The 22,476-nt window shown below is 42.3% G+C and overlaps 2 protein-coding genes across 2 annotated transcripts; both read left to right on the top strand.

Moving 5' to 3' along the window:
• The first annotated feature begins 6,382 nt into the window (after positions 1 to 6,382).
• LOC115134490 (coiled-coil domain-containing protein 34-like) lies at positions 6,383 to 12,006 on the top strand. The gene is made up of 7 exons (XM_029668514.2): positions 6,383 to 6,488; positions 8,909 to 9,173; positions 9,452 to 9,593; positions 9,779 to 9,886; positions 10,038 to 10,196; positions 10,582 to 10,708; positions 10,897 to 12,006. The coding sequence occupies exons 2-7, from the start codon at positions 8,917 to 8,919 to the stop codon at positions 11,103 to 11,105; spliced, it is 1,002 nt and encodes a 333-aa protein (XP_029524374.1). The 5' UTR covers positions 6,383 to 6,488; positions 8,909 to 8,916; the 3' UTR covers positions 11,106 to 12,006.
• Positions 12,007 to 12,361: 355 nt separating this feature from the next.
• On the top strand, positions 12,362 to 16,188 carry LOC115134491 (ras-related protein Rab-19-like). Its single transcript, XM_029668517.2, has 5 exons — positions 12,362 to 12,539; positions 12,934 to 13,020; positions 13,796 to 13,984; positions 14,715 to 14,898; positions 15,114 to 16,188. The coding sequence occupies exons 1-5, from the start codon at positions 12,528 to 12,530 to the stop codon at positions 15,377 to 15,379; spliced, it is 738 nt and encodes a 245-aa protein (XP_029524377.1). The 5' UTR covers positions 12,362 to 12,527; the 3' UTR covers positions 15,380 to 16,188.
• The last annotated feature ends 6,288 nt before the right edge of the window (positions 16,189 to 22,476 follow it).

Here is a 22,476-nt window from a genome sequence, read left to right as displayed (position 1 = left end):
AAGTCAGTTAAGAACAAATTCTTATTTTCAATGACGGCCTAGGAACAGTGGGTTAACTGCCTGTTCAGTGGCAGAACGACAGATTTGTACCTTGTCAGCTCGGGGGTTTGAACTTGCAACCTTCCGGTTACTAGACCAACGCTCTAACCACTAGGCTACCCTGCCGCCCCAAATGCATTTATGATAACTGATTAAACTTTGCTTAATTAGAATCTTAGCTAGATACAGGTAGCCTATAGCCCCTGATAGGCCTACATCTAATTTCAGATAGCCTACAGTAGCCTAGGCAAGATGTAGGCAAGATGTAAACTGAATGATTTAGCAGTTTGCTTAGTTTAAATTGACAGACTAATTTATTAACATGAATAGTGAAGAGGTAAGAAGTACTTGTGTTTCCCTGTTTCCCTGTAACACGGTATTAGTCATAATATCCATAAAACCTAGCGGTATAACTGGAAAATGGTTCCAATAATTTTTCCACCATTCATTTTTCCCAGAGGGGATTTTAGAAACACTTAAAATAAGGGCTGTGTTTGGTGTAGGCTTAACCCTGGCGTGAGCTTTTGATAACCGTGTAAATCTCTCTCTGATATTGTTGGAAATCAGGCCTACTACTGTTGTGTCATCTGCAAACTTGATGATTGAGTTGGAGGCGTGCGTGGCCACACAGTCATGGGTGAACAGGGAGTACAGGAGGGGGCTGAGCACGCACCCTTGTGGGGCCCCTATGTTGAGGATCAGCAAAGTGGAAGTGTTGTTTCCTTCCTTCACCACCTGTGGGCGGCCCGTCAGAAAGTCCAGGACCCAGTTGCACAGGGCAGCATTCTTACATAGGTATTCCTCTTGTCCAGATGGGATAGGGCAGTGTGCCGTGTGATGGCGATTGCATCATCTGTGGATCTATTGGGGCGGTAAGCAAATTGAAGAGGGTCTAGGGCAGGGTTGGACAATTACAGTCCTCGAGGGCCTGATTAGTCTCACAGTTTTGCCCCAGCTAACAAACCTGACTCCAATAATCACCTAATCATGATCTTCAGTTTAGAATGCAATTTGATGAATCAGCTGTGTTTGCTCGGGATGGAATAAAAGTGTGACACCAATCAGGCCCTCGAGGACTGGAGTTGTCCACCCCTGGTCTAGGTTGTCAGGTAAGGTAGAGGTGATATGATCCTTAACTTGCCTCTCAAAGCACTTCATAATGACAGAAGTGAGTGCTATGGGGCGATAGTCATTTAATTCAGTTACCTTTGCTTTTTTAGGTCCAGGAACGATGTGGACATCTTGAAGCAAGTGCGGACAGCAGACTGGGATAGGGAGTGTGACAATAATGCTAGTACCAACTCGAACCCAGGCGCAGAGAAACACAGCAGGCAGAGGTAAGGGTAAATCCATAACTTTACTTAGTCATAACAAAGCAACCGCACAAGGGCACACTAAGAAAAACACGAGACCTAAGCAAGGATCCAGGCCAACAGAGGAAACTAAATACAAGGCAACCAGGTGAATTCAATAACCATTAATCAGGGTAACCTGGAAACTAGAAGACAGGGTAATGGTGCCCTCCAGTAGAAACCTGAAGAAACAATAGTCAAAAACCACAGACCCTGTGACAGGGAGAGATGTAATATGTCCGTAAACACTACAGCCAGCTGGAGTGCGCATTCTCTGAGGATGCGACTTTGGATGCCGTCTGTGCCGACAGCCTTGCGAGGGTTAACACGTTTAAATGTCTTACTCACGTCGGCCACGGAGAAGGATAGCCCACAGTCCTTGATAGCGGGCTGCGTCGGTGGCACTGTGTTATCCTCAAAGCGGGCGAAGGTGTTTAGCTTGTTTGGAAGTTAGATTTCTGTGGTTTTCCCTTTGTAGTCTGTGATTGTCTGTAGATCCTGCCACATACGTCTTGTGTCTGAACCATTGAATTGCAACTCCACTGTGTCTCTGTACTGATGTTTTGCCTGTTTGATTGCCTTACGGAGGGAATAACTACACTGTCTGTGTTCGGCCATATTCCCAGTCACCTTGCCATGGTTAAATGCGGTGGTTCGCACTTTCAGTTTTGCACGAATGCTGCCATCTATCCATGGTTTCTGGTTTGGGTAGGTTTTAATAGTCACAGTGGGTACAACATCTCCTATACACTTCCTGATGAACTCAGTCACTGTATCCGTGTATTCATCAATGTTATTTTCAGAGGCTACCTGGAACATATCCCAGTCCGTGTGATCAAAACAATCTTGAAGTATGGATTCTGATTGGTCAGACCAGCATTGAATAGACCTTAGCACGGGTACTTCCTGTTTGAGTTTCTGCCTATAGGAAGGGAGGAGCAAAATGGAGTCTTGATCAGATTTGCCAAAGGGAGGGCCTATGCATTTAGAAAAGTTGAGTAGCAGTTGTCCAATGTTTTACCAGAGCGAGTACTACAGTCAATGTGTTGGTAGAACTTTGGTAGTATTTTCCTCAAATTGACTTTGTTTCAATCCCCAGCTACAATAAATGCAGCCTCAGGATATGTGGTTTCCAGTTTGCATAAAGGCCAGTGTAGTTCTTTGAGGGCCGTCGTGTTATCGGCTTGAGGGGGAAAATACAGGGCTGTGACTATAACCGAAGAGAATTCTCTTGGGAGGTAGTATGGTCGGCATTTGTTTGAGGTATTCTCGGTCGGTGAAGAAAATGACTTGAGTTTCTATATGTTATCACAATCACACCATGAGTAGTTAATCATGAAACATACACCCCTGGCTTTCTTCTTCCCTGAGAGTTATTTATTCCTGTCTGTGCGATGTACTGAGAACCCAGATGTCTGTATGGATGGGGACAGTATATCCCGAGAGAGCCATGTTTGCGGGAAACAGAGTATGTTGCAATCCCCGATGTCTCTCTGGAAGGAGATCCTCGCCCAGAGCTTGTCTACTTTATTATCCAGAGACTGAACATTAGCGAGTAATATACTCAGAAGTGGTGGATGGTGTGCACGCCTCCTGAGTAGGACTAGGAGTCCACTCCGAATACCTCTTCTCCGCCAGCAGTGTTTTGGAGCAGCCTCTGGAATAAGTTAAATTGCTCTGAGTGGTACGAACAAAGGTTCCAACTCGGGAAAGTTATATTCCTGGATGTAATGCTGTTGAGTCACCGCCGCTCTGAATACCAAAAGTTATTTCCGGTTGTATGTAATAACACAACTTCTTCAGGAGGTTAATAGTGTAAGAAAAAACACACAAAAAACAAATAACTGCAAATTTTCAGCATATCTGTCGGCACCATCTTACACGGACATGGCTTGTGTATTCAAGTAGAGCTGATGCCGCTTTTTTGTTTTTATTGTCGCATTTTTGGAAAAAGATACTCTCATTTGAGCAGTGATGTTAGTTTCTGGAATAATATCAGGGCCAATTTGAAAGCACATGAGCATTGTACTGAGCATTTACCAAACACGGAGAGTTTGAGCCACCTTGCGGAAAGATTGAAAACAGGCACAACCATTGACACAATCAACCGAACTGGCAGCGAGCTGGATCGCATCCTGACAAAGCCCCTGGGAAGAAGTGCTGGCTTGGTTGCTCTGTGTGTTTTCTACTTCAAAGGTACTAGAAGGCTGGGGATCAAGCCCTTTTTTAATTTTCTGAAGTTGTTTTCACCTTTCAGCTCGTGAGTTGAAATTGGCTATTACCTCCAGGCTACAAAATAAGTACACAGTTAATTTCTTCTCACAGTCTGATATAAAACATTTCTGATTGTTCATAATCATATTTTCCAATTCATCTGATCTCTCCCCTTCTCCATTTTGTCCCTGCCTCTTTCTCCCTCCTTCCCTTCCTCTCTCTATGCAGATTGTCCAAATGCAGGATGATGTGAGTATGGACACGTTTGTCCAGGACCTCTCCATGACCCTGCAGCCTGTGAAGGTGGCCCTCACACTGCCTTCCTAGAGTTCAGCTGACCTGCTGCCTCTGCTCACTGACCAGGGTGAGTACTCATTCATCCCATCTCATCCTGTCTTTGAATGCTTGTCTCCCTCCTCCACCTTTAGGACCAACACATCTTCAAACTTTTGGAGTAAAGTAAAAAAAAATATATAATTTTTTGTTGATTATCTGATCCATCTTCTACGACAGGTGTGCATTTATCTCTCTCTTTGTATTTTACAAGGACTTTCCCCGTCCCTCTTTATCTATCTCCTTCCCTCGGTCTCTCTCAACCTTCCCCTTTCTCTCTCTCTCTCTCTTCCTTCTCTTGCTCTCTTTCCCTCCTCCCATCTTTCTCTCACTCACACACACGCTGCACTGGCCCAGTATCTTCTACGACCTCTTTCACAGACTCCTGCAGTCCTAGCATGGATGTGGATCCCAACACAGCATGTGCAACCCTCTCTCTGTCCAGCATTTAAGTATTGAAAAGGTGTGGGGCTACGAAGAAAAATAGAACAGTGCAATTTGAAGTCAGCCTTTGAACGGGGTAGTAGGTGCCAGATGCACTAGTTTGTGTCAGGAACTACAACACTGCTGGGTTTTTCACGCTCAACAGTTTCCTGTGTCTTTCAAGAATGGTCCACCACCCAAGGAACATACTGTCAACTTGACAGAACTTTGGGAAGCATTGGTGTCAACATGGGCCAGCATCCCTGTGGAACACTTGTCACCTTGTAGAGTCCATGCCCCGACGAATTGAGGGTGTTCTCAGGGGAGAGGGTGCAAGACTGCAAAGCTGTCATCAAGGCAAAGGGTGGCTACTTTGAAGACTCTCAAATAAAAAACATATTCTGATTTGTTTAACACTTTTTTGATTACTACATGATTCCATATGTGTTATTTCCTAGTTTTGATGTCTTCACTATTATTCTACAATGTAGAAAATAGTCAAAATAAAGAAAAACCCTTGAATTAGTAGGTGTTCTAAAACAACTTATAAATGCCTCATGAGCTTATTTCAACTGTCACACTCCGGGAGAACCCAATATATAACCGTGTTTTCCCCCAATGTTTTTAAACATTGTAAAAGTAAACAAACACTGTATAGCCTCATAACATGCTTAAAACAACCATTTTGATATCATGGATGGTCAGTCCATAGCTCTGTCTATTAATCTGAGAGTGGTTACATTTCTCCAGGCCCATCCTTCAGCTTTTAACCAAAAACAGAGACGGGGTGACCGTTTTATTATTGTTTAGTCTGGATCTGCCCTTTAAACAGCTGCATATTATCAACATGTCAAAGTGTCACCAACTAAAGGTCAACAATAGGCTTATAGCAAATGCAGCAAATGGCGTTCATTTTTCACATGTAAATAGCACTTTTCAGTAGTGATCAAAGCATGCCATTCCATGAGCGCAGCATTTAATTTTCAACTCAAATCAATGAGCCCAATCAGTCCTCCATGAACAACAGAGTAGGGCTGGCTAATAAGTCCTTAGTTTTGAGGTCATGCTCAGGTAAAACAATTTGTTGAATCTATACTTCCATTTTTCCAAGTCCTATTCTTGAAGACCAAGAATTTATTGGAATGACTGGAATTCTGATAGACTTTGGTTTTTAATGTAAAGATATAATTTAATCATATTATATGTAGCAGAAAGTGATGGGTTTAGAAGAAGCCTAAATAACCAACCCATAAAGTAAAATTTAGCATCTGGCCAGCTGTGTAAACTTTAACATTGATTTATCCTGCAATAGATGTTGTTCAATTGGTAACCTACATTTTTGTCTTCTAATGCCTCTTAAGGGGAAAGTAATCAGATTACGTTACTGGGTTTGGGTAATTCAAAAGTTATGTTACTGATTACAATTTTGGACAGGTAACTAGTAACTGTAATGGATTACATTAGAAAGTAACTTACCCAACCCTGCCCGTTGCCATGAAAACAGGGCAACCAGTGGAGCACAAACATTGTAAATACAACCAATATTAATCTGTTTACTTGTCTTCCCCTACTATTCGTACTACAACTATTTGCACATTGTTAAAAACACTGTCGCTGATAATATAACACTTGAAATGTCTTTACTTTAAACCTTTTTGAGTGCAATGTTTACTGTAAATTTATAATTGTTATTTTGTTGTTTGTTGTTTATTTCACTTGCTTTGGCAATGTAAACAATGTTGCCCATACCAATTAAGCCCCTTTGAATTTAACTATATAGTTATGACAGTCATGGCAAGAAGTGATCCGGTATTTTTTCAAATTAAAATTAGATATTTTTTTTGCATTTTAGATAGACCTAACCCTTAACCTAATTATCCTAAAATGCTACGTTAATTATCCTAGCTTGCTGCGGAAGTTCTAACCTACTACAAGTCAAATCTGACTTTCATGACCGTGACGACCCTCTTCTCCATGTTGTCACCATGGATACCGCTCAGCGTCTACAAGGAGCGTCGCGTTCCGCGTTGGTGATTGGTGAGAGATTGTGTGGTGTATCATGGGAAAATAAAGTTGTTTGCAATCACAACCAAGTAAACAGAAGGGAAGAGGTGCGTGAAGACCTAGGTAAAAAGATTAATATAAGCCAAATATTTATTGCATAGTCGAGCTAGATGCTATTGCATTGCTAATGACAAGCATAATTGTATGAGACTCTAACGTTAGCTAGCTGGAAAACAAGCTAGTAACTAGCTAATTTGCTAACTGTCTGTAGGTAAGTAGCTACTTCATACAGTGCTACGTATCGCGTTAACTGGCCAGTGCCAAGGGAGGTTATTGCCAGAGGATTAGCTAGCTGTCTGGGCCTTTTAACATAATTGATCTGAGCTGCAATAACAGTCTACTAGGGCTGCTCGGGCCCTGCAAATAGCTACGATAACGTTGAACCAGTATTAACGCCCAGATCGCTCCGTTCAAACTCCCATTCACCAACTCTGCAAGCGTTATAATGTCAAAATACGTTCGTTTATCACGAAATATCGACTTTCGCTTAGCAACTATCGTAATTTAGTTCCGTTACGGCTGGTATGTACTTCCCAAAAAGGTCTAAATACAACATTTACAAGCAATTGAACAATGTTTTATTCCGCACCTCCAACAATGCCAATGGAAATCAATAATTACTGCCACGCACAGGTCAGAAGTCTACAACAGCTCAACACAGTACATTGGAGGTGCTGAAGAGGAATTTTCCGGTTACTCGTACATTTTTATTTAGACCTTTCTTGGAAGTACGTACTGGGCGCTACGATAGTAAATGAAGATGGTTGCTTAGCGGAACTCCATATATGGTGATCAGCGAACATATGTTTACGTTATAACGCTGGCAGAACTGGTGAATGGGGGTTCGAATCGGAGCTTCATGGGCGTTATATGCTGACCAGACCGGACACGTCGCGTGCGAGAGCGTCGCAAAATAAATTTAGAAATTAGAAATCCATGTTATTAAATTATTGCACCCACACTGCTCGCGCGCGCCAACGAGCGTCTGCGATGCCAAGGGCTAACACGGAACCCAAACCGGCTGCGCTCGTGCGCTATCGTGCATAAATGTATTTTGTCCCCCCACACCAAACTCGATCACGACATGCAGGTTAAAATATCAAAACAAACTCTGAACCAATGACATTAATTTGGGGACAGGTCGAAAAGCATTAAACATGTATGGCAATTTAGCTAGTTAGCTTGCACTTGCTAGCTAATTTGTCCTATTTAGATAGCTTGCTGTTGCTAGCTAATTTGTCCTGGGATATACACATTGAGTTGTTATTTTACCTGAACTGCACAAGGTTCTCTACTCTGACAAATTAATCCACACATAAAACGGTAAACCGAATCGTTTCTAGTCATCTCTCCTCTTTCCAGGCTTTTTCATCGTTGAACTTATATGGTGAACGCAACTAAACTATCATTGTATTACCATGACAACCGGCAACAAAATGTGTCTTTCAATCACCCGTGTGGGTATAACCAATGAGGAGATGGCACGTGTGTACCTGCTTCTATAAACCAATGAGGAGATGGGAGAGGCAGGACTTTCAGCGCGATCTGTGCCAGAAATAGGAACGACTTCTATTTTATCCCTTAGCGTCGTAGACGCTCGCGAGCAGTGTGGGTGTAATAATTGACTAACATGGATTTCTACATTTATTTTGCGCCGCTCGTGCACGCGACGTGTCCAGTCTGTTCAGCATGTAAAATAGAAGTCATTACTATTTCTGAAGCAGATCGCGCTGAAAGTCCTGCCTCTCCCATCTCCTCATTGGTTTATAGAAGCAGGTACCCACGTGCCATCTCCTCATTGGTTATACCCACGTGGGTGATTGAAAGACGAACTTTGTTGCCGGTTGTCATGGTAATACTATGAAAGTTTAGATGTGATCCCCATATAAATTCAAAGATGAAAAAGCCTGGAAGGAGGAGAGATGACTAGAAACGATTCGGTTGGCCGTTTTATGTGTGGATTAATTGTCGGAGTAGAGGTCCTTGTGCATTTCAGGTAAAATAACAACTCATAGTTTATATCCCAGGACAAATTAGCTAGCAACAGCAAGCTTGCTAAATAGGACAAATTAGCTAGCAAGTGCAAGCTAACTAGTGAAATTGCCATACATGTTTAATGCTTTTTGACCTGTCCCCAAATTAATGTCATTGGTTCAGAGTTTGTTTTGATATTTTAACCTGCATGTCGTGATCGCGTTTGGTGTAGGGGGACAAAATATATTTATGCACGACGGTGCACGCGCACAGCCGGTTTTGGTTCTGTTTAGTAGCCATGCGTGTTTATTATAATGCTTGTTCATCACGATGATCGTTCGTCATAATGCTCGCTACATAGCAGCTCCTGTTTAACTCTGTCTGCATTCCTTATTTGTGACTGCTAGAGTGACATTAGAGTGAGTATCCACAAAATACATTTTAAAAATGGTTTGTGCTCGTTTAATTAAAAAATAAAAATAAATATTCACATGTTTGTATGCTAACAGGGGGAAAGATGTCAAGCTTTCCTGCCTCCGCCTCTAAGAGTTTTAGCTCGACTCCTCTAAAGACTTACCAGGACAGCGGCAGGGAACTGCACCGATCCAAGAGTGTGGACTATGACTCAACAGGCGACTCCACCTACTCTCTGCTCTCCCCCATCTACCATGACAGCTATGAGAGTGATGAGGACCTGGCTGCAGCTCACCACGTACATCAGATAGACACCTCAGCCACACAGAGTGATGACGCCAGACCCCTCTCACCCATCAGGTATGGTTGGTGTACACGAGCAGTGTTACCCAACTGGATTCAGCAGACAGTCGGCAACATTTTTGTTCGCGCCACATGCTCTTTAGTTAGGGTCCCCTCATCAACAAGCAATTAAAAAGGGTTGATGACGCTAGACAATTTGATGAGACTGTTTCAATGGAAGTGCCACAGACCAAAATAAAATGTATGAATGAAGGGTACACATAATTAGCTCTAGTAGGCTTAACTGTAGGGTTTGTGCACAAAGTTATGCTCAGAGTTGAGCATGTGTGTTTCAGAGATGATCCACAACAGAAGCCCCCAGAGAGGAGAGCAGTAACTGAGGCGGAGGATCCAGAGGCATGTCTCTCTGCCTGGGAGAGGTGGCTGGTCTGCAAAGCCAAAGAGGAGAGACTCAGAATAGAAAAGAAAGCAGAAGAGGTGCGCAGTCGTATCTTTTTAGTCTCTTCTTCTGTTTGGCAACTCCTGTTAGCATTGGAGTCAGAACGTGATCATTTATGTTTTTCTAACATTTTATATTTTCCTTTCTGTAAATTAGGGTTGCAAATGTCTATACATGGAAGCAATTGAGTATGACTGTGGGGCTGACAAGTGTTATTTGTTAGGAGCGCCTACTGAGGGAGAGGAATGAGGAACAGGAGAGAGAGCAGCAGAAGAAAAAGATGGTGGTGGAGGAGAAGATCCAGGAGTGGCTGCAGATGAAGAAAGAACAGGTTAAGAACCCCCCCCCCCCCCCCCTTCTTTTGACTCGGTTATTAACGAAGTTCCAGAGAGGAACAATGCAGTTGTATGCTTTCTCATGCATACGTTATATCTGCACCTAAAGGGGTAAGTCATGTTTTTGTGATTGTTTGTCATCCCCAGGAGAAGCAGGAGAAATTGCTGAAGGAGAGCAAAGAGCAGAAGGAGATGCAGAGGCAGCAGCAGAAGCAGAGGGAGATTGAACAGAAAGCAGAGGAGAAGTACAGAGAGTGGCTACGGAGGAAGAACCTGGAGAAAATGGAGAGCGAGAGGAGAGCGAAGGTAGGTTCTTTCACAGTAGGCTTGTGGAATTATTCAGAGATGTATTCAGGACGGTAAACCAATTAAAATCTCTGAAATGTTTTGTTGCTTTGCTCTACATTAGAGTACAGTTGTTGGAAGAGATCGACATATTATCCATTTGCTAAATATTCCTGTGCTCTCTCTTTTCTGTCGTTGCTAACTAATCTTCAGCAACACAGAACTAAACCATGTAATTGCATTATACAGTAGTTTGTTACTCTGAATGCAAGTTCATGTGGCAAATTCCTGGAAATGTCCATTTCAACATGCGTTTCAATCTTTCTGACCACAACTGCTTTGGTTTCCCTGGAAATAATTTGTGAGGTGCTCAGCTGCTGAGATTGGGACAATTGTGTTGTAACAGGAGGAGGCAGCCAGCAGAGAGGCTCAGGAGAGGGAGCGCAGACAGAGAGCAGAGGAAAACTTTAAGGAATGGCTTCGTGCCCAGGACAAGAGCCGACCCAGTCCCAATGCACCCGGCTGCCCGCGAGGTAACATAACGGTCTTCACCCGGTTTAGGGTTGTTCAATCTCATATTCACCTTCTGGAAAATGTCAATAAAAAAAATGTAACAATAAGATGTTTTATTGCCACACACATGTAGTTGTACAGTCATGCATGTATATTTTAAAGCAAGTTTTGATTTTGTAAAGTAAGTGTATTTTGTGTCTTCTCCCAGGTGGCTATGACAATGTAACGTACCCATCTCCCAGCTTCTACAACCCAATCCCATGGAAGCCCATCCACGTCCCGCAACCAGAGAAAACACCAGTGAAGAAGACTTCCCATAGGAAACGGCCAAGTCAGCCCAAGTACCAGAACAGCCCCAGCATCCCATTCAGACTCAGAGACACTGTAAGCTCGGCAGCTCGCCTGCAGAGGAGATGACAGCTCCAGTAGAGGTTCACCTTGGACACAGATCTAGAGTACTATCCTCAGATCTAACCTCCGGGGAAACCACAAAACTGACCTTAGATCAGTGTTTAGGCGCTTTATGGTACTGTGAGAGGACACAGGGGAGGTGACCATGCTAATGTACATACCAGGGATCATCAACTTTTTTGAGTGGATGATCAGGTGGCCGGAATATAATTACAAATCATTTGTAGACTACAAATTGACCGCAAGAAGCCCAAATCGATATAACATTTGACAAAAAAATCGGATAATTTCAAACCGTGCTTACATTTGAATTAGATCACAAACAGTATATCTCTCTTTTATGCATGTGAATCTTTTGAAACAGATTGCTAAAATTCAAATCACTTGGAGCTGATTTGCTGATGTTTTCAGTCTTTTATGTCCAACAATAATAAAATCACCTGCGGGCTACTAGTTGGTGAACCATGGTATAGGTATTTCTTTAAAAAAATATATGTTTTAATACATTTGCAATCAATTCTAAAAACCTGTTTTCGCTTTGTCACTGTGTGGTATTGTGTGTAGATTGATGAAGAAAAACGGTATTTAGTCCAGTTTAAAATAAGGCTGTAACGTAACAAAATGTGGAAAAATCCAGGTCTGAATACTTTCCGACTGCACTGTGTAGACTGTTGCACTAGTCCATTGACTGTGTTTTCATGTATTTCTTATCGAAAAGACACGTTGTGTTAGTGTATGTTTTTTGATGCCAGATTTGTATAGGTTCTTAATTCTCAAAGAACATTTTATTATTAATGTCAAGCTAAATATTTCTACAAATTCTGTTACTTTCACAGACAAACAATTTTCTAATGACATGTACATTTTTTTGCATAGTTCGGGATGTCAATAAAAACTGTTTATTGTACTGTTTAGTTGTGGCTATTTATATTATGGCTATGGGCTGGATATTTTAATTCATTTTAGATTTATCAACCTAAATGGATAGCAGACAAAGAGGGAAACTGACAAGTGTTATTTCTTATGCTTGAACTATTTGTCAGACACAGTAAAAAAAAACAATGCTAACATAACATGAGTTGATCAGTAGACAGCTGTAGATAAGGCAATAATAGGAGATATGGTGTCAGTGGGTGAAAGATAAACATTCCTCAGGCTGCAGGGCTTAATGTGGAACCGTCATGTGACCACACACTCAGAGGAAGAACATGGTGGCTGGGGCCAGAGATAGGCCAGCCCTGGTGCACAGCGCCACTCACACTCGCACGCATTGTTCTGTGTCCAGCTGTGCCTTGTGCCTCTGTGGGCTGAGATGACGACAAACCAGTGTGTGGGTGGAGAGAGAAATGGGAAAAAAAGAGGGGGTCTCTGACTTCCAGAACAGTAGACTCTTCATCACTTCACTTTATCTCCTTGCGAGGTCAATGTATGGCGCCTGAGGTAAAATGGATTCATCACACAGTAAATTAAATTAACCCTCATTAACAAGATGTTTACTGAGAAACGCTTAAGCGTTGTCTTGTGTTCTTGCCTGCTCTATATTTAGCTGTTGAATGCACTGGAATGTGTTAGCTGACGGCAGTCAGGAGGTGGCGAATAGTGAGAGAGGGGAAGCCGTCTGTGTGTTTCTGAGTATTTGTATGCAGCTCTCTGGGGTCCAAAGGCCACTTGTCAAGACAAAATTATTGTGTTTACATTTTGCCACGAGTAGCTTAACTACAGGAGTGGCTCCCTCTATTGACTTAAGGATGTGTACCCAGTGAGCCTTGCAAGAACCTAGAGACAAGTCTTAAATGTGACCGCTGCGACTGATCCCTCCTTCCTGTCCTCACAGACCCTGGACCTTGCCCAGAAAACTACAATTCCCAAGATGCAGTGGTGCAGGTGGGCAGGCAACTGGAAATCACACCTGCCAGGAAAGGTAAGGGGTGTACCGTAGCTGTCTGTGAACGAATGAGAGCGGGGAGAACAACAGAGTAGAGAGAGAAATATGGTATAAAGGGCATAAGAACACTAACTGTGCAGGGAAACAGTTGGAGGTCTGAGCACAAAGAATGGGAGTGATTTGATGTACACAACCTTTGAAAAAGGGCGAAGACTTGAAACGTGGACCTTTTGGAAGCCTTCCAGAACACCTTTAATTGTGATATTGTTTCGAATGTGACGTTTTATTTGTGTGTGGAATGAGCTCACCTTGGGAGATGGACACCTGAGGAAATACCCGAAGAGGGGCTGAGTAGAGAACACCTGTAGAAGTAGAGGATATAGCCTATTGAAGCCTTATCTTCAATACAACTTCTGACAAGAAAAAATCATGAAGAAGAAACAGGCTATGGTTATAAACAGGGGACTAACAAGCTGTGATATTCTTGTTTTGGCCAACAATTTGTTTTCTGTATAGCAGCCAGTTTAAAAGAAAATATAGTTCCTGAGTTTTCCCAAGACAATCTGCATAGAAGGGACACCGTTTTAGTAGGAAATGTTCATGTACTTCTTTAGCTCCTCTTGAGGAAGGGTTCTCTTCGTGTTTTTGACTAGGATGTGACCATCTCTGTCAACAGTTTCAACTGTTATTGACGCAGCTAACAACTTACACAGTAGAGAACCAGTTCTATCGCTGCTGCAGGGCATCTCGGCCTGGCCCTATTTTAGTTTTGTCTCTCAGACTCTCCCTGTGTCGACCCCTCACCATGCAGTCCTCTGGGCCGGAGCAGGACGACTCCTTCGACTTCCTCTTTAAGATCATCCTGGTGGGAGACTCGGACGTGGGGAAGACCTGCGTGGTCCAGAGCTTTAAGTCTGGTGTCTTCATGGAGAAACAACAAAACACTATTGGGGTGGACTTCACCGTACGCACCATGGACATTGATGGCAGGAAGGTCAAGGTAAGGAAATATGTGTTGATTTCTGGGACGATTGTTTATCACATTTTTCGATGTTAAGTACAGGACATGTTGTCTTTGTTCCATCCGGTATTTCCTTATTGTCAATAGGCCTAGCTAGCTTAATTGTGTCTTTACACAGTGTAAATGGTTCTGCCTCTGCTGTCCTCAAAAGCAAAGAAGTCTTCAGCACTTTTTTGTTTGTTTTAAGGAACGGGAGAGGTCAAACTGTAACTTTGGATCGCCCGGCTCTGAGTGTGTGTGTGTGTTTTCTGGGTGTGTATCAAGTGACTGTATAATTGTATGGACAATGTAAGTGTGTTTTCCTAGGTACATGTTTGTCTGTGTATTTGGAGGATGGGTCGGATGTTTTTGGACCACCCTTAAAAACGTCCCATCCATAAATGAAATCAATTAAAACCTCCCTGTACCGGTCTCTCCTGCACAGGGATGCATAGACATCCAACCCACAGTCCTTTGCCCTTTAAGTGTTTGCCGAAGCGACTGGATAGGTGTAAGCATGTGGTGCTGTCTCCAGCTAATCTTTCAATGTGCTTAGGGGAGCGCTCTCCATGTTTACACCTATCTTGTTCTACCAGAGGGTTGGGGTAAAGGCTATGGGTGCGTTCAAACTGACCCTTTGTTCCTTAACCTGGCCTGAGAGTGTGTGTATAAGAAATTGCTGTAGTGTGTGTTCTCCAGCTAAAGTGGGTGTTGTTTCTTGTCTCCTCAGCTGCAGGTGTGGGACACGGCTGGACAGGAGCGTTTCCGCACAATCACCCAGAGTTATTACCGCAGTGCCCACGGCGCTATAGTGGCCTATGACATCACACGGCGTCCAACTTTTGAATCTGTGACACACTGGATCCAGGAAGTGGAGCAGTACGGGGCTGCTAGCGTTGTTCTCATCCTCATTGGTGGGTGGGAGAGACACAGGCAACACGTGGCTTTAGTCAAACTCTGTTATAAAGCCTATTGAGCAGTTGTAATAATGACATAACAGATGTGGTGCTCATCGTCACCGGTGGGTGAGAGAAAATTGTCTGACACTTACCTTGAGCTTATAAATAGATTCTTCCAAGCAATCAACATTTATCTATTTCTCAAATAAAAATAACAACTTTTCTCCTAGGGAACAAGTCGGATCTGCAGTCGGAGAGACAAGTGCTGTTTGAGGATGCCTGTACTCTGGCTGAAGGGAAGGGTGCGCTGGCTGCCTTGGAAACCTCAGCCAAGGAGGCCCAGAATGTGGAGGCAGCCTTCGTGCTAATGGCCCGGGAGCTGATGGTTAGGAACGGCCTGACCATCACAGACGAACACTCACAGGCCTCCCCACACTTCCCAAACTCCCATCCTATCCATGGCTCCGATTCCACGGACAGGAAATCATGTTGTTGAGAGAATTGATGGACATGGTGGACAAGAGGTTGTTGTGCTGATGGTCCTGATAACTGTATAATTAACCTAGAGATAAACTATAATTGTCTGGAATCAACGTTGCCACAAAGCCTGCTAGTTTTAGACTGCCACATTTAAAGGTGCTGTCAAGAAGCGTGTTGGGATAGAGGCTAGGGGTTGGGGATGTGTGTGTCTACTATATTGTGCGTTGGTGGGGATGGAATAGATACAAGTACTGTAGTGATGATTGAGACTATCACTGCCACTGAAAAGTCCCACTCCAGCTGTATTTTTTACTTTTCCCATTGAAAAACAATATTTCAAGTATAAATACAGTACACACATTTAGGGGTAAAAATAAATAAATGTTTTGAGCAAAATAGTAAAAAAATAAATAATAATTAACACAATTGCGAAATTCAAGAGTTTGCCAAAACAAGGAGTTGGTCTGATGGTGCACTCTGATGTCATCGGATTTTCCCTTTGCTTGCAGGAACAATAGAGGAGCAATGGACCACCTATTTTGTTAAGTGAATCAGGTGATAAATTATGTTCTAGGGAGGCTGGAGTGGGTCTTTAACTGTAGTTTTAAACTTGGCTGCCAGTAGTCACATGCACCTGTCCTTATCGTACTTAACCTACTACTATTGTCTAAAACATAACCAGTATTTAATAACCAAACGTGGTAAAAGTATCCTCTGGCCACCTGTGGTCTATTGTATGTGTCAGAATGACTGGTTTCAATGAACACTCCTATTGTTTGATCTTTTACCTTTAAAAAAAAAATTGTCCTCCAGTTTGTCAAATTGCATTGACAATTCCACAGTCTCACACTTCTTTCCCTTCAAACAATTGGCCAAATTGTACAAATGCTGACATCCCCGCATAAAACATTCAATAACAAATTCCATAAAAATAATAATCATAATTCAGAAAACATGATAAAATACTTACATCCCCCGATAGCATGTCATCACATACTATTGGCTCTGTTAAGATGCTCCAACCCTTAATTGAACACAAGCGGATATGTAGGACTAGTTTAGTTAACGGTAAATTGAACAACTTGCCTTGCATCAGTTGTGGAGACCATCAATGAACATTCCTTGACTTAAATTAGTCACTTGCATAAAGAAATTACTCCGATATTGTAATAATCCTGGAAGTCACTGACCTATCAAACCCACCCCTAAGGCTGTTTCAAGTAAACTAAGAATCATTTTAGTCGCCAAAAACATAGTCATGATTACCATAACAGACATAATTACACTCTTTAGAACAGGACACGCAACAGAAATGGAAAAGTTACAGAAATCTCAATGGCAGAACCGTATGATAAATGTGCATGGACATTCTAGACTTGTATAAGACAATACAAGAGTGAGGGGGTTAAGGAGGAAGCCTCCTTCATATGTTAACTTGTATTTTAGACATCTGTTGGTCACAGAGAGGTCTATGTGGACTCTCAGACTCTGTCCTAACCAAAGAGTAGCTGTTAGGCTAGGTTTACACAGGCAGCACAATTCTGATCTTTTACCCAATTGTTGGCAAAACATCTGATCTGACTGGTCAAAAGAGCAATTATTGGGCAAAAGATCAGAATTAGGCTGCCTGTGTAAAGGCAGCCTTTGAGACCCAGACCATGAGGGGCTGTTAACTAACTAGGCAGTGAAGTGAACAGTGTATGGGCCAGGAATAGACTTGACAGGACAGTATTGTCCTCGCCCCTAGTACACCCCAGACACCCATTCCATTTTGTCACGGATCATTTTGTGGTTGTCCTCCAGGCTCTGGGGCTCCCCACCGATCCGCTTGAGCTGCGTCTGAAACCTGCAGTGGCGTCAGGCCTGTAAGTAGTGGTTGTAGAGGTTGGCACCATAAATTTCTGCTATAGGGTTGTCACTGTGATGGAGAGACGGGAGGGAAGGAAGAGAGTTAAGCGGGCTTGAGTTAAAATGTGATAGCCTGGCTGACGTGACCCACGTGACTACACAGCAAAGAGCTGTGACCCACTTGGTCTGGACAAGAGTCCGTGTAAAATTCAATATTTGCTCAGAATTTGAGCTAACATTTTGATTGGTTCTCATATGCACGCTATTTCCTCGTCAATTTCCTACTCCCCACTAGCGAGATAAACAAGCCAAGCTGTGGGGAGAAAAACTCAGGGGTGAAGCATTCTGAAAAGTAACGACCAATTTAGGGACTGAATTAAGATAGGCGCAACTTGAAGCATTTCAAGCCTTTGTGCGAGGGGAGGATATATTGATGGTCTTGCCAATTGCATTTGGGGAAAGCCTAATTTAACCAGCAAGCGAGTTCTAGTCTTCAAGATGCTAGGAAAACAGCTTCCAATTCTGACAGTCGTGTCCACGCTAAAGGCTGTGGTGGACGGACTAATCCACGAGGCAACAGCCCTGGCTCTCAGATCGGTGGTTGTGAAGCAAGACAAGAACGTTATATTGGAGGGTGCATGCGACCTTGTCTTCGGAAGTCCGGAGAGCTGGTTGGAGAAAACCAGGAAAGATGTTTTGGCCTCAGTCCTTTACAGATCCAAAATCGTCCGAGTTATTGCGGATGAAGTCCACATGGCCTACAAATGGTATGTACAATGATCTAGAACTGTTCAGCAAGACTACTCATCTTGTTGGCTGATGAAAAGTAAATGTGGACAGTTCTTCTAACATCTTCAATATGCACCTCGGACTTCGACAAGAAGGACACGCACAGTTGCGTCCCAGATGTGTCTGTCTTCACTCTTAGCCTACTTCAGAGCTGAGATGCCTGTGAGAAGGACCCGATCACATGAAGGGCATTGGCTAAAAATAATTTAGGTATCTGAGAGCCATGTGAGTGTGAGGTGCTTCAGAGCACGGTGATTGGCAGCCTGGAGAAGGGAATCATATGAATAATATTCAGCCCAAGGACACAATGGCCACTTTGGCCGCAAAAGGCATGGATTTTTTTAGGGGACATTATGGCCACACAAGGAGGATGCTGCCGGGACATTAGAGGCCTAGTGAGAATATTATCAAGTGCTTGTCAAATTGTGAATGAGAGACTGATGTAGTGTGTGCATCCTGCGCAAGATACAAAGCTGAGCTCATGACTTTCATGCAACTTTTTTCAAATCATAATTAGTCGCATCATTCAGCCTTAGAATGTTTTAAAAATCAAAACATTTCTTGTGAAGGTGTAGGCTATATTACATGGATTTTTGAAATGCAGACGTTCCAAAGGTCTGCATCAGTGGCTTGTAGGCTATGCGTGGAAGCCAAGAGAGGCGAAACATTTTTATGTTAATTAACAATCAATTACCGTGAGACCAGCAGATATTTGCTTGACAATCACCGGATGACAAAATGACATGACAGCCCTAGGCTCAAGTTGGAAAAACTCATAGCTCACAGAGTGCGCATTGGTCCTCCTCTTCTTCCACCTACGACGAACGTTACACAGCTATCCAGAATCAGAACCAGTCATGCTGCTCTGAGGCTGAAAGATAATTCATAGTGAAAATACCCTGTCTTAGGTCAGTTAGGATCACCACTTTATTTTAAGAATGTGAAATGTCAGAATAATATTAGAGAGAATGATTCATTCCAGCTTTTATTTCTTTCATCACATTCCCAGTGGGTCAGAATTTTACATACACTCAATTGGTATTTGATAGCATTGCCTTTAAATTGTTTAACTTGGGTCAACCATTTCAGGTAGCCTTCCACAAGCTTCCCACAATAAGTTGGCTGAATTTTGGCCCATTCCTCCTGACAGAGCTGGTGTAACTGAGTCAGGTTTGTAGGCCTCCTTGCTCACACAAGCTTTTTAGTTCTGCCCACAAATGTTCTATAGGATTGAGGATTGTGATGGCCACTCCAATACCTTGACTTTGTTGTCCTTAAGCCATTTTGCCACAACTTTGGAAGTATGCTTGGGGTCATTGTTCATTTGGAAGACCCATTTGCGACAAAGCTTTAACTTCCTGACTGATGTCTTGAGATGTTGCTTCAATATATCCACATAATTTCCCTCCCTCATGATGCCATCCATTTTGTGAAGTGTACCAGCTCCTCCTGCAGCAAAGCACCCCCACAACATGATGCTGCAACCCCCGTGCTTCATGGTTGGGATGGTGTTCCTTGTCTTGCAAGCCTCCCCCTTTTACCTCCAAACATAACAATTGTCATCATGGACAAACAGTTTTATTTTTGTTTCATCAGACCAGAGGACATTTCTCCAAAAAGTACAATCTTTGTCCCCATGTGCAGTTGTAAACCGTAGTCTGGCTTTTTTTATGGCGGTTTTGGAGCAGTGGCTTCTTCCTTGCTGAGTGGCCTTTCAGGTTATGTCGATATAGGACTCATTTTACTGTGGATATAGATACTTTTGTACCTGTTTCCTCCAGCATCTTCACAAGGTCCTTTGCTGTTGTTCTGGGATTGATTTGCACTTTTCGCACCAAAGTACGTTCATCTCTAAGAGACAGAACGTGTCTCCTTCCTGAGCGGTATGACGGCTGCGTGGTCCCATGGTGTATATACTTGCGTACTATTGTTTGTACAGATGAACGTGGTACCTTCAGGAATTTCGAAATTGCTCCCAAGGGTGAACCAGACTTGTGGAGGTCTACAATTTGTATTCTGAGGTCTTGGCTGATTTCTTTTGATTTTCCCATGATGTCAAGCAAAGAGGTACTGAGTTTGAAGGTAGGCCTTGAAATACATCCACAGGTACACCTCCAATTGACTCAAATGATGTCAATTAGCCTATCAGAAGCTTCAAAAGCCATGACATCATTTTGGGGAATTTTCCAAACTGCTTAAAGGCACAGTCAATTTAGTATGTAATCTTCTGACCCACTGGAATTGTGACACTGAATTATAAATTAAATAATCTGTCTTTAAACAATTGTTGGAAAAATTACCTGTGTCATGCACAAAGAAATTTGTGGAGTGGTTGAAAAACAAGATTTATTGACTCCAACTTAAGTGTTTGATTAGCTACTTGATTTCAAATTGATAGCAAGCTAAAGTTATAGCTGGCTGACTTTGGGCTAAACATTGCTAGCTAGCTAGCTATGCTAGCTGACGTTAGTTGCTACTTGCTAGCAACAAGATTGCAACATGTTACAGATTGCGTTTGTCTAATATGCCACTCATTTTTTGTGTAAAAGGGTTATTTTAACATTCAGAAAATATGTATATCTGTAGACCTTATATCTGTAGGCCTTCATGCCAGACCACCCTTCTTTTCTTTGTGGTAGGCCGTTAAAGCTGGTGAAACTGCCATGTCCATTTGGGATAACACAACAACAAAGAAGATACTTCAAACAACAAACACCGTTTCCCCTAATGTCGATTCCATCATTAAGGTGCAGTAAGTGGTGGAATTAGTCTGCATTGATAATGACCTGACCAGTCACACAACTCAAACAGTCCATTCTGTGTGAGTAGAGGGGCTTGTCCAAGCCAAGGTACACACAGTGCATACAGTATCATGGTGGTGTCTACTACATGCTCTATGTTCTGTCCCTGTCAATCATTATCAAACTACACCCACCCAGCTCTTTCAGGTTTCAGCCAGTGGGCATTGGTCATTTTAGTGCACAGCCTTGGCAGGGACTGTGGCTAAGTAATGATAGGCAAGTGTAAAGGTGACATCAAGGTTATTATAGTTTTGTGATTGAATGTGAGTTTTTATTTCTGTTTGTTTTTACATATTAAATAATAATAATCAGTTTAGTTTCAGTTTTCAGGCTTGGTTTTCTAGTTTTATTTATTTTCAGTTTGATAAAAACATTTATTTTTCTCACCCATCTACACACAATACCCCACAATGACAAAGCAAATTTATTGAAAATGAAATACAGAAATATCTCATTTACATAAGTATTCACACCCCATTGGCAGCGATTAAATCTGTGATTCTTTCTGGATAAATCTCTAAGTTTTGCACACCTGGATTGTACAATATTTGTACATTATTCTTTCAAAAAAAATATTCAAGCTGTGTCAAGTGGTTTGTTGATCATTCATAGACAGGCATTTTCAAATCTTGCCATAGATTTGAAGCCCATTTAAGTCAAAACTGTAACTAGGCCACTAAAGAACATTAAATGTCTTCTTGGTAAGCAACTCCAGTGTAAATTTGGCCTTGTCTTTTAGGTTATTGTCCTGCTGAAAGGTGAATTTTCCTCCCAGTGTCTGTTGGAAAGCAGACTGAACCAGGTTTTCCTCTAGGATTTTGCCTGTGATTAGCTCTATTCCGTTTATTATTATTATTTTTTTTTAACTCCCTAGTCCTTACCGATGACAAGCGTCATGTCACCATTACTCAACATGATGCAGCCACCAACAATGCATGAAGAGTGGAACTCAGTGATGTGTTGAGTTTGCGCCAAACATAACACTTTGTATTCAGGACATAAAATGTGTTTCTTTGCCACATTTTTTGCAGTTTTACTTTAGTGTCTTGTTGCAAACAGGATGCATATTTTGGAATATTTGCATTCTGTACAGGCTTCTTTCTTTTCACTCTGTTTTCACTCTGACATTTAGATTAGTATTGTGGGGTAACTACAATGTTGTTGATCCATCCTCAGTTTTCCCCTATCACGGGCATTGAACTCTGTAACTGTTTTAAAGTCACCATTGGCCTGTCACCATTATTCCTTCCTCTCCGGCAACTGAGTTAGAAAGGACACCTGTATCTTTGTAGTGACTGGGTATATTGATACATCATCCAAAGTGTAATCAATAACTTCACCATGCTCAAAGGGATATTCAATGTGTGCTTTTTTATTTGTTTACCCATCTAGGTCCCTTCTTTGCGAGGCATTGGACAACCTCCCTCGTCTTTGTGGTTGAATCTGTGTTTGAAATGCACTGCTCCACTGAGGGACTTTACAGATGATTTTACTGTATGTGTGGGGTACAGAGTGGAGGTAGTCATTCAAAAATCATGTTAAATACTATTATTGCACACAGAGTGAGTCCATGCAATGTATTATGTGACTTGTTAAGCAGATTTCTACTCCTGAAACGTATTTAGGCTTGCCATAACAAAGGCATTGAATACTTATTGACTCAAGACATTTCAGC

Source organism: Oncorhynchus nerka, linkage group LG9a, assembly GCF_034236695.1.
Source record: "Oncorhynchus nerka isolate Pitt River linkage group LG9a, Oner_Uvic_2.0, whole genome shotgun sequence".
NCBI classification, from domain to species: domain Eukaryota; kingdom Metazoa; phylum Chordata; class Actinopteri; order Salmoniformes; family Salmonidae; genus Oncorhynchus; species Oncorhynchus nerka.
This window is presented reverse-complemented; position numbering and strand designations above follow the sequence as displayed.